This window comes from Mobula birostris, chromosome 5 (assembly GCF_030028105.1).
Source record: "Mobula birostris isolate sMobBir1 chromosome 5, sMobBir1.hap1, whole genome shotgun sequence".
Classification (NCBI taxonomy): Eukaryota; Metazoa; Chordata; class Chondrichthyes; order Myliobatiformes; family Myliobatidae; genus Mobula; species Mobula birostris.
In genome coordinates this window covers 136,359,817-136,372,977 of record NC_092374.1, presented here as the reverse complement: position 1 = coordinate 136,372,977, position 13,161 = coordinate 136,359,817, and the positions used below count along the sequence as shown (strand labels likewise).

The 13,161-nt window shown below is 41.6% G+C and overlaps 1 protein-coding gene across 4 annotated transcripts in view; it reads left to right on the top strand.

The window, feature by feature from the left end:
• gpr180 (G protein-coupled receptor 180) overlaps positions 1-13,161 on the top strand; it is a 108,820-nt gene that overhangs the window by 48,817 nt on the left and 46,842 nt on the right. For 3 of the 4 annotated variants that reach the window (XR_011886077.1, XM_072258742.1, XM_072258741.1), the window contains exon 3: positions 12,022-12,237. The exons of the other annotated variant lie outside the window; for it this stretch is intronic. Coding sequence is in view for 2 of the 3 variants with exons in the window: in XM_072258742.1 (XP_072114843.1) it covers positions 12,022-12,237 (216 nt within the window). In the remaining variant the exon portion in view is untranslated. The remainder of the gene's footprint in view (positions 1-12,021; positions 12,238-13,161) is intronic. 4 annotated transcript variants of the gene reach the window in all.

Here is a 13,161-nt window from a genome sequence, read left to right as displayed (position 1 = left end):
TAGTAAAAAGCATGAAGCCAGAAAAGAGTATCTTTCTGTGTGCAGCTCCTGAGGGAATCATCAAGTATCCCCATTTAAAATTCTTACAGCTGAATTCAGCCACCCCATGGCAGCCTTCCTACCAGCTAATATATAGTTTCTGGAAAATAAAATTGAAGATGTCAGGGCAAGACTGTAATAACAGAGTCTGCTTCACAGGGACATGCCTCGCCCCTGGCACTTGGGACACAGCACTCCAGTCAGGAGCTTCACCATCTATGGCCAGATGGTGGTTCAGGTAAAGGCAGAGGCAATAGCATTTCCTTCATGATTAACTCATCATGGTGGTTCTGCTTCAATCCTGCTCCTCCAACCTGGAACATCTTGGTTGCATTCTGTCCCTGGAAAATGTGAAGCTGGCACTGGAGGAGCTGAGGATGGTGAGCAACAGTCACAAGACAGTGCATCCTGATCGTTGCAGGACTTCGGCCCACCAGCTTGAAGAAATTTCTGACAGACTCACCAACATGTTACCTGTGGAAGCAGAGAAGCTAGTGTGTTCAATTAGCATTACCTCACCATCAAGAATGCTTACCATTCCATCCCTGCCCAAACATTGGCAAGCATGATTACCTGGCTGTATTTCTACTTCCAGCATAAAGGCAGAGACTGAGAACCGCAGCACCAGTAGTGAAGATCGCTAAGATACCATCAACAGGGACAGAGATATGTTCAGAGAACTGATTAGAATCAGTGGACTGGACTATATTCAGAGATTCATGTTTGGATCTGAATGAATATGTCACAGCTGTCACCAACATCATCAATACCTGTGTTGATAGAGTTGTGTGCCTTCGAGAACGTTTCTCAAGCTAGAAGCCTAGGAGCCTCAGTCTGCTGAGGGCTAGTTCTGTGGCGTTCAAGACTATCGATACCAAATCCTGCAAGAATTCCAGGTATGACCTATGAAACACCACTGGGAGAGTGGGGCAATTCCATGTGAAATTGGAGGCACAATCAGATGCATGACTGCTGCAGTATTACCTTCTGTATGGCAAAACCTAATGGCATTAATGGCTGTGATGCTTCAGCAGTGATGCTAAAGCTCAAAGCCTTTTATATGTAGCGGCACACACAACATGCTGGAACGGAGGATAGAGGGTCATGTTGAATAAAAAGATTCCAAGTACATTTATTATCAAAGTATGTATACAGAATAAAAATCTGAGATTCGTCCTCCCGCAGGCAGCTACAAAACAAGGAAACACCATGGAACCCATTTGAAGAAAGACATCAATGACCCAATGCAAGCAAAAAAAGCAAACTGAACAAATGGCGAAAATTGAGCAAACAGCACATAGAATATTGAACATCAAACCGGGAGTCCAGGAATGTTCAGTTCAGTTCAGTTCAGTTCTGCGCTGCCAGTCAACTGTAGGCCACAGAGCCAGTCTTCACTGAAATGCCTCAGTCCTTACTGATCAACCCAATCAAACCCTTCAAAACAGCAAAAATAAAAGCAACCAGAATCCAGAAACAGGTGCAACATGAAGCTCAAAGTCCCTTTAAAACAAACGCATGCAGACGGCACCAAGCACCCACCCGTCCTCTGCTCTCGTCTTCGTTGATTTCAGCCTTGCCCAACATCTGTATTGGACAGAAGCTTGTGCCCCGCTTCCAGGTTTCCAGGCCTCCAGGCTGCACCTGGAGCTCAGCCTCACTAAACTCCCCCAAAGACAGACAGCAAAGTGCCAGTTCGCTCAATCGGCCCAAAAACACACCATCAAAATGTAAATCGCGGGTTCCAATTGCACACGGCTTAGCAGTAGAATCATAATTGAAAGAAGTAATAATAAAAAACAGTGGTCTCATAAACTGTCTCCAGGACATCGCCATTGGTTGTGTTGTTCATTGGTGTCATCAGAAAGTTAAATTCAGTATTTGAATAAATTAATATTCAGCTTTAAATGCCCTTTATATATAATTCACACAAATCTACTTCAAATGCGGTTGTTTTGCTTTTCTCAAGCTTCTTTATTTGATATTCATTGTCTAAATTTCATGTTTACTGTTATTGGTCAAGTATATTGAGTTCAATTTCCCTTAGACCTCTTTGATTATGAAATTAGTTTTGAGCACTGAATTACTGTTATTGAGAAGCTGTTGTGAACAGCTAATTGCTCCAACATAGAATATGCGTAACATGTTGTCTTTCATTTTTTCACAATACTACTTGGCCTTGTTAAGTGGCTATTTTTAAACAATGATTCAGATAACATTGTTTAATATGTTATAACAGAAAATAAAGGGCCAGGATTTCTTTTCATGAAGCAAAACATAGTTAGCCTTTGATGTCAAAAAATCCTTTTAAACAGCATTTCAAAGCTATTGACTGAGGTAATTCATAATTCTATATAATTAAGTATTAAGTTCTTGTAACTACTATTATAATGTAAATTCTGCTTGGACTAAACAAAGAAAAACCCAAGAATTCTAAAATGCCAAACATCTCTAACACCATTCTGCAATAAAATTAATGATGGATAATCAAGGTTATGTTTTGTATGAAATGTGGCAGTAGCGATGTGATCGTATTATATTATGTGATGGTAAATCTTGTTGCAGTAGATCGATTTCAATTCTGTTTTTCAAGACTAAATTTTACTGGAGTATAACTTAATACTCTGCTGTATCAGCTTTGCCTTTCTCATCAGTTCTTACACGTCTATCACGTTGCCCCTGGTGTTCCTGGGGGTGGGGGGGGGGCTGTGCGAACAGGTCCAAGTTTGTCCAACCTCTCTTTATGCTAATACTCTCTAATCCAGGCAACAGACTTGTGAACCTTTTCCCTGCCCTTTCCAAACCCTCTATATCCTTCCTCTAATATGGTGACCAGAACTGCACACAGTCCTCCAAATGTGACTGAACTATTTTATGTAGCTGCCACCTACCAACTTTTACACTGAAAGCCTTTCTGATGAAGGCAAGCATGCCGTGCACCTACTTTACCACCCTTTCCACTTGTGTTGCCGCTTTCAAGAAGCTATTAACTTGTTCATACCCAAAATCCCACTGTTAATCACTACTGCTAAGCATCTTGCCTCAACTGTACACTTTCCTCTTACATTGGACCTTCCAAAGTAAAACACCTCACATGTGCCTGGATTAAACTCCAACCACCATTTTTGCCCATATTTCCGACTGATCAATATCCTGCTGTATCCTTTGATAACCTTCCTCATTATCCTCAGCTCCACCAATTTTGTTGATATCTATTAATAAGACCAGCAACATTTCTTCTAAATTATTTATGGGCACAAAGAGCAGAGATTCCAGCATTAAGCCCATAGAACATCACTAGTTACAGACATCTAATCAGAAAAGTGCTCTTCTGCTGCTACCTATCCTCTGTAGCATCCTTGCTCTTCAACAGTCAAGCTATTTTTGAATCCAATCTGTGAAACCACTACAGATTCCATACACCTTACTCTGCTGAATTAGACCATGAGAGATTTAGTTCAATTCTGTGCTGAAGTTCATGTTTAGAACATCTACTGCTCTACTGTCTTGAGTTGTCTTCTTCATTTCCTCAAAAAACAGGCTTGTGAGAAATAACCTCTCCATAGACAAAGCTATAAATCCATGTTCTTCCATATGTGAGTAAATCCTATCCCTAAATCTTCATTAATAATTTCGCTACTTTCCTACACTTAGTTTCTTTTTTTTGTTTTAGACATAGGAGCAGAATTAGGCCATTCGGCCCCACTAAGTCTGCTCCACCCTTCCATCATGGCTGATTTATTATCCCTCTCAACCCCGTTCTCCTACCTTCTCCCCATAACCTTTGACTCCCTGACTAATCTAAAACCTATTAATCTCTGCCTTAAATATAATTAGTAACCTGCCTGCACAACTGTCTGTGGCAATGAATTCCACAGATTCACCATCCTTAGGCTAAAGATATTTTCCTTCATCTCTGTTCTAAATGAATGTGTCTCAATTCTGAAGCTATGCCCTTTGTTCCTAGACTATCCCACTCCTCAAATGCTAACTCTTTCAATCCTGGAATTATTCTCATAAACCTCCCTTGGACCCTCTCCAATGCCAGCACATCTTTTCTTAGATAAGGGGCCCAAACCTGTTCAGAATTCTCCAAGTGCAGTCTGACCAATGGCTTATAAACTCTCAGCATCACATGGTTGCTTTTGTATTCTGATCCTCTCGAAATGAATGCTAACATTGCGTTTGTCTTCCTTACCACTGACACAACCTACAAGTTGACCTTCAGGGAATCCTCCACAAGGACCCCTAAATCCCTCTGCTCCTTTCCTAAATGGGGAGTTAGAAAATAATACTGAAGTACTTAACCATGCACTTCCCTACGTTATACTCCATTTGCCACTACTTTGCTCATTTCTCCCAATCTGTCTGTCTTTCTGCAGTTACTCTGCTTCCTCAACACTACCTGCCCCTCCACCTATCTTTATATCATCCGCAAACTTGGCCACAAAGCCATCAATTCCTTCCTTCAAATCATTGACATATAACATGAAAAGAAGCGGCCCGAACAGCGACCTCTACAGCATAACACAAGTCACTGGCAGCCAACCAGAAAAAGCCCCCTTTATTCCCACTCTTTGCCCCCTGCCAGTCAGCCAATCTAGTATTCATATCAATGTTACTTCCCTGTAATACCATGGGCTCTTGTGAAGAAGCCTCACGTGCAGCACCTTGTCAAAGGCCTTCTGAAAATCCAAATAAACAGCATCTACTGACTGTCCTTTGTCTAACCTGCTTATTATTTCTTCAAAGAATTCCAACAGATTTGTCAGACAAGATTTTCCTTTAGAAAACCATGCTGACTTTGGCCTATGTTATCATGTGCCTTCAAGTACTCTGAAACAGCCTCCTCCTTAATCAAGGACTCCGAAACCTGATCCTTAATAAAAGATTCCAACATATTCCCAACCACTGAAGTCAGGCTAACTAGCCTATTATTTCCTTTCTCCTGCCTCCCTTAAAGAGTGAAGTGACTTTTGCAATATTCCAGCCCCAGGAACCATTCCAGAATCAAGTGATTCTTGAAAGATCATTACCAGTGCTTTGCCAGTCTGTTGTCAATCTCTTTGTTGATCTTGGCATCTGACAAGATGGTGCACTCCAGGTAGCTGAACTGGTGGACTGCCTTCAGCGCTACCTCACTGATGGTGATGCGGGGAGGGTGGTAATAGACAGTAGGTGCAGGAGTGAGCCATTCAGCCCTTCGAGCCAGCACTGCCATTCTCTGTGATCATGGCTGATCATCCACAATCAGTACCCTGTTCCTGCCTTCTCCCCATATCCCTTGACTCTGCTATCTTTAAGAGCTCTATCTAACTCTTTCTTGAAAGAATCCAGAGAATTTACCTCTACTGCCTTCTGAGGCAGGGCATTCCACAGATCCAGAACCCTTTGTGTGAAAAAGTTTTTCCTCAACTCCGTTCTAAATAGTCTACTCCTTATTCTTAAACTGTGGCCTCTGGTTCTGTACTCCCCCAACATCGGGAACATGTTTCCTGCCTCTAGCATTCCAATCCCTTAATAATCTTACATGTTTCAATCAGATTCCCTCTCATCATTCTAAATTCCAGTGTATACAATCCCAGTCGCTCCAATCTTTCAACATGACATTCCCACCATCCCTGGAATTAACCCAGTGAACCTACAGTGCACTCCCTCCATAGCAAGAATGTCCTTCCTCAAACTTGGAGCCCAGAACTGCACACAATACTCCAGGTGGGGTCTCACCAGGGCCTTGTACAACTGCAGAAGGACCTCTTTGCTCCTATACTCAACTCCCCTTGTTATGAAGGCCAGCATGTCATTAGCTTTCTTCACTGCCTGCTGTACCTGTATGTTTACTTTCAGTGACTGATGAACAAGGACACCCAGATCTCATTGTACTTCCCCTTTTCCTAACTTGACACCATTCAGATAGTAATCTCTCTTCCTGTTCTTGCCACCAAAGTGGATAACCTCACATTTATCCACATTAAACTGCATCTGCCATGCATCTGCCCACTCACCCAATCTGTCCAAGTCACCCTGTATTCTCATAACATCCTCCTCACATTTCACACTGTCACCCAGCTTTGTATCATCTGCAAATTTGCTAATGTTACTTTTAATCCCTTCATCTAAATCATTAATGTATATTGTAAATAGCTGCGGTCCCAGCACCGAGCCTTGCGGTACCCCACTGCCTGCCATTCTGAAAAGGACCCGTTAATCCCTACTCTTTGTTTCCTGTCTGCCAACCAATTTTCTATCCACGTCAGTACCCTACCCCCAATACCATGTGCTCTAATTTTGCCCACTAACCTCCTATGTGGGACCTGATCAAAGGCTTTCTGAAAGTCCAGGTACACTACGTCCACTGGCTTTCCCATGTCCATTTTCATAATTACATCCTCAAAAAATTCCAGAAGATTAGTCAAGCATGATTTCCCCTTCGTAAATCCATGCTGACTCGGACCTATCCTGCTGCTGCTATCCAAATATGCCACTATTTCATCTTTTATAATTGACTCCAGCATCTTCCCCACCACTGATGTCAGACTAACTGGTCTATAATTCCCTGTTTTCTCTCTCCCTCCTTTCTTAAAAAGTGGGATAAATTAGCTACTCTCCAGTCCTCAGGAACTGATCCTGAATCTATAGAACATTGGAAAATGATTACCAGTGTGTCCACGAATAGCAACAGTATAAGGGGAAAACTTGGGAAGGAGTTTTTGAAATATGTTCAGGAGAATGTTCTAGATTATTTTGTTTCCAGCATTGCTGAACATGATTGTGGAAGTGAGGCAGGTCAAATGAAGCGGCTATTATGGGATGCATTTAGCAACCAGTGATCAAGATATTTATAAAGTTGAAAATAACTGTGGAAATAATGTAGATAAAACTCATCAAATGGAGGAGTACCAATTTCGATTCAATTTTGCCTTTTCTGTCCTCATCCCTCTCCATCTTAACCACCTCCGATAAAGTAACATTAATATTAGGATTCATCTACAAGCCAGTAAATTTTAAGATGGCTGCAGCAATCACTATAAAACAAGACCGAAGAGAATACAGATGCTGGAAATTTACATTTTAAAGAAGCAGCTCAAGCATCTGTGGAGACTAAAGGTGTAGACCTGATGAAGGGTTTTGATTTGGAGCACCATCTTGCACTGTTCTGTGTTTAAAGAATGAAACATGATTTTCTCTGCACTGCACTGGAATACAATTTTTTAGTATAGTTTAGGAATTAAAAGCATTGTTGAGTAGCTCTGTGATGATCTTTGGGATGTTCTGATTGAGCGCATGGGTTTATGGCAAGTGCTGACTGGAGTAGGGAATCAGAAATAAGGATAGTTCTCATCTCCCTAAGGATGCCAGTTGAACAGAATTGCCATCAATGAAAACTGGTCAGGAGAATCTTTTGGTAATTGCCATGTTCATATTGCTCTATGAAGAATATGGATGAAGTTATCTTTATTGCCCTTAATATGATGTGGGTGTAATCTATTGCCCTGCTCACTGGGGGCGGGGGGGGGGGTGTAGTGCTTTCAACCTAGTTTGCTGTTCTGTGACTTGCAGTGAAAAACTTCATAATTATCTGCAGCAACAATGATAGCACTCTCTTCATTTTGCTAGTGTCATAGTGTCATTTGATCTAGCCTGAAGCCCTAAAAATCATAGGGTCACATGATTTTTTTGTTGTTCTTGTTGCAGACAGTGAATCCCAAACATAGCTGGGGGCCTGCAGCTCTACTTCCAACCAGCGGAAGGTATCTGTTATTGCCCCATTGTAAATTTGAGTCTGAGTGTATACAGTGCCTTGTATCAGCCCCAACCTTTGTTCACATAACTGACTATTACAACCAGGGATTCTGCTTAATTTAACTGAGAAGTTTTATTTATGGATCACATGCTCCTTTTTCCCCCACAGTACAGCCCAAAAAACAAGGAAAATAGTAAGGCATGAAAAACTAAAAATTCAAAAAGAGAAATGTCAGCAGTTCAAAAGTACTCATTCCCCCTATGCACAGTACTTTGTTGAATCATCTCTCACAGCTATTACAGCCAGTAGTCTTTGGATAAGTTTCTATTTGCTTTGCACAAGATTTTCCCATTCCTCCTTGCAAAATTGCTCATTCAATTAGTATGGTTAATTGTGGAGCAGCAGTGGACAGCAATCTTGAGGTCTTGCCAGAGATTTTCGATGGGTTAAGTTTAGGACTCGAACTGGGCCACTCAAGGACATCAGTTTTCTTCATTTCAAGCCAGTTTCGTGATTGCTGTGGCAGTGTGCTTTGGGTAGTCGTTCTGCTGAAAGATGAACTTTCTCCCCAGTTTAAGCTTTCTGGCTGAGGCTGGGTTTTTAACTAGGATCTCTCTGTATTTCGCAATATTTGTCTTCCCATCAATCCTGACCAGATTTCCATTACCTGCTGCTGAAAAACATCCCCATAACATGATGCTACTTCCACCCTACTTTATAGTCGGGATGGTGAGGCATAGTATTAGATTTGCGCCACATGTACTGCATAGCATTGAAGCCAAAAAGTTCCACTTTAGTCTCAGCTGACACAAGATCTTGTTCCATATCTTTATGGTATTTTCTAAGTGATGTTTTGCAAAATCTTTATTGGTACGGATATGCTTTTTTGTTTCAGCCAGGGCTTCTTCCTTGCTTCTCTTCCATAAATACCCTTTCTATGCAAGGCCTTGAAGATTGTGGAGCTTCATTTCCAGTTACAGCCACTGACTTCTGCAGCTCATTCAGAATGACTGTTGGTGTCACAGTAACCTTTTTTACAAGTGCCATTCTTCTCCCTCAGCCAGAGGGCTGCCTGACCTAGGCAGTGTGTGCACCTGTGCAAAGTTAGCATCGTAACTGCAAAAGAGATGAATACTTTTTCAGCTTCATAATTGTGGTTTTCATTTTTTTATTAAATTGTTGACAGCTTTTGCATTTTTTCTTTCAATTTGATGTGAAATGTTTTGTAGATTAGCTCAAAAATCCTATTTCAGTATTTCTTAAATTTTAAAAATTAGACACTAAAATGTGAAAATAATTTTGGGGACTGAATGCTTTTTCAAGACACTATAGCTCCTTTAATAACTGATCCGAGGTATTAAACAGTACAGTATTATTGTTCGTTTAAGTGCTGTGTTATATGACATAGTCGATCATGGACTTGACATGACCATGATTGTTCTTGGCATTTTTTCCTACAGAACAAACCATTGCCTTTTTCTGGGCAGTATCTTTACAAGATGGTGACCCCAGCCGTTATCAATACTCTTCAGAGATTGTCTGCCTGGCATCAGTGGTCGCATGACCACGACTGGTGATATGCACTAGCTGCTCATCAGACCATTCAATATCTACTCTCCAATAACTTCACATGACCCTCCTCAGGGGTGGGCTGAGCAGGTGCTATACCTTGCCCAAAGGTGACCTGCAGGTTAGCAGAGGGAAGAAGTGCCTTACACCTCCTTTGGTAGAGACGCATCTCCACCCTGCCACCCACATAGTATTACAGCGTGGGTTCGTTTAATTGTACATTTTTAAAGACGTACTATTTCTTCCTCTTCCTCTTGAGCTATACCACGGTAGTGTAGCGGTTAGCACAACACTATTATAACTTGGGGCATTGGAGTTCGGAGCTCAATTCCAGCATCCTCTGTTCTTCCCATGTGCACATGGGTTTCTTCAGGTGCTCTGGTTTCCTCTCACCATCCAAAAATGAACCGGTTGGTGGGTTAATTGGTTATTGTAAATTGTCCTGTGATTGGACCAGGGTTAAAATAGGTGGATTATTTGATAGTGCTGCTCTTTAGTCCAGAAGGGCCTGTTATGCACTGGATCTCTAAATAAAAAATAAAATACATAAACCCTTTGTTAAGTTTATGTCAATAAACAAACTTCTGGTCTTCTTAGTTTTGCTTTAGCTCTGGTTCATTTCTGATTATATCTCTGAAATCTTTGGGTACATACACGTTGAATATAATCCTACAAAATATCTTTGTAGTTTATTTGGAGTGGGGTGAATTGGCTTAATATATTTCTGAATGCAGTACAATGTGTTTACACCTTTGATTCTCAGCACTCTGTCTGAGTGGATAGCCATCGATTCCAAAATATTATCAGCCTTTTTGTCCTGACATCCCATCCTGCAGAAACTCATTTCAGGGAGGTAGCACCATCAATTTGCGGGAGACTCCTAGAACTTCTGGGAGAGGTGGGATGTCTGCAATAGAGTTGCTCCTGAGCAGCTAGCCAGCTAGTTTAAATAACGTTAGCGATGCTAATGAACGAATGACACCTGTTAAACTCACCTCAACATGTCTTTTACGGTCTTAACCCACCATGGGCAATAGAAAAGTCACTGTTACAAACAGCGCAGCGAGCAACACTGTCATTATTTTTGACCTTTATTAGGCAGGGGTACACTTTAGTCTGGGATGATGTACGTTTTATATTTTCTTTTTTTTGGAACACTCTGCCATGGCGCGCGTGCGCTCTCTCGTGGTCGATCTCGCGCTCTCTCTTGCTGTCGCTTGCTTGCTGTCAAAAAAAATTGATGTCCATGATATTATATAATTTGCGGGCATCAGGGAGCCACTATTAATATGCAGGAGACTCCCGGAACTTCCGGGAGAGGTGGGATGTCTGTAAATGTTGGAACAATATTCTGCATATATGCAATGGAAGACAGAGAGCAAAGACACGATGGTGCATCTAAATGCTAGCCCTGTATAGAGTTCACTGTTGATTCCCATAGTAGAGCAGTGATATGCTGCAGAGAATACTGAGGTGCATTTTGCTTCCTGCCCAAGGAAAATGGAATGCAAATTGTGACCCAATTCATGGGATTGCTGACACTGGGGGGGGGGGGGGTCATCACTGTTTGTTCTTTTTTTAAAAAATGTAATGATGGATATTGAATTAAATCATTTTATTGTTTAAAATATTTAGATTTCATAAATTTGTATAATTTTTAAATTAATGAGATTTTTGGAAAAAAAATTAAAAGCTGTTGGAAGGCCTTCCAGTTACTTTTACAAAGCCTGTTAATTTGTCCTGTGATTAGGGGCTGGGGACGTAATGCCTGAAGCCCACCTGCTGTCTGAGCCAGTTGTTTCTCTCCTTATGCTTGAGCCATGTATATTTTTAAAAAGTGTGGCACGGGGGTGGGGTTGTCCAGGGTTGGTGATTTTCATGCAGCCAGATGTTCTGAATGATCCAGCTGATTGGCCATAATTTGTTAAGAAATGTCATTAAGTTCTTTGCAAAGATGTGTTCAAAATCGGATGATTACCTCTGAACTACACAGATACCTCACCTCTCCCGGAAGTTCCGGGAGTCTCCCGCATAGAAATAGTGGCTCCCTGATGCCCGCAAATTATATACAATATCAGGGAAATCAATTTCTTGGGAGCGAGCGAGAGAGCGCAAGAGAGAAAGCAAAAGAGATAGAGCGAGAGCGACCACGAGAGAGCAAGAGCGCGCCGTGGGAGAGTGTTCCAAAAAAAAGAAAATGTAAAATGTACGTCACCCCAGACTACCCTAAAGTGTACCCCTGTCTAATAGGGGTCAAAAATAATGACAGTGTTGTTCGCTGCGCTGTTTGCAAGTGACTTTTCTATTGCCCAAATGACCGTAAAAGACACGTTGAGGTGAGTTTAACAGGTGTCATTCGTTCATTAGCATAGCCAACGTTATTTAAACTAGCTGGCTAGCTGCTAAGGAGCTACCCTATTTCAAAAATCCCACCTCTCCCGGAAGTTCCGGGAGTCTCCCGCAAATTGATGGTGCTACCTCCCTGAAATGAGTTTTTGCAGGGTGGGATGTCTGACTACATAAAGTATCTCTACACAAATGAAAAAATAAAATGCAATCAAAGAAAACAGCATTTTCAGCCAATGAATAATTCCTATTTTTTTTGATCCGGTGGTAGAGGGAAAGTAACTGTGATCTGTTTCCCTCCTCCCCCCCCCCCCCCCCCCCAGTTGCATTGGATGATGTGGAGAACAATCAAAACCTTTCTCAGTTTCCATACCCTCAGGCTTGTCACATTGTGTATGCTGATAAATACACATGCTCAGAAAAAGAATTTGCAATGGACAATGACAACTTTGCTGCAGAGACAATCAAGTTTAAACTTGTATTGCTGAACCCAGATGTAGCAAACAATCCACTGGATCACTTCAGTGCGGAAGAGTCTGGTAAGTAACTGTACTAAACTACTATTCTTTGCTATACAAAACACTGCCTTTGTTAAGCCTCTATTGGATTTTGAAGAGGCATTAAATAAGTCACCATACAAATGTTTGTTACATAAACATGGGTGGAACAATGATGCAGCTTGTAAAGTTGTTGCCTCATAGTGCCAGGGACTCCAGTTCGACCTGTCTTTGGGTGCTGTCTGCATGGAGTTTGCACATTCTCCCTGCAACTAGGTGGGTTTCCTCTGGAGTGTTCTGGTTTCCTCATAGTTAATTGATCCCTGTATGTTTCCCACCATGTGAAGAGGCTGGGATAGAAACATAGAAACATAGAAAATAGGTGCAGGAGTAGGCCATTTGGCCCTTCGAACCTGCACTGCCATTCAGTATGATCATGGCTGATCATCCAACTCAGAACCCTGTACCTGCCTTCTTTCCATACCCCCTGATCCCTTTAGCCACAAGGGCCATATCTAACCCCCTCTTAAATATAGCCAGTGAACTGGCCTCAACTGTTTCCTGTGGCAGAGAATTCCACAGATTCACCACTCTCTGTGTGAAGAAGTTTTTCCTAATCTCGGTCCTAAAAGGCTTCCCCTTTATCCTCAAGCTGTGACCCCTCATTCTGAACTTCCCCAACATCGGGAACAATCTTCCTGCATCTAGCCTGTCCAATCCCTTTAGAATTTTATACGTTTTAATAAGATCCCCCCTCAATCTTCTAAATTCCAACGAGTGTAAATAAGCCTAAAATTTGATATTTGATAAAAATATAGGGAGACTTTACTGTAGGATTAGTGTCAATGGGTGGTTGATAGTTAGTGTGGACTTGGTGGACACAATGTCTCCTAGTGCTATACCTTTCATTTCAAAATAAGGATTTGTGTTTGCAGGTAATATATGAACAGAGATAAAGGTCTTGCT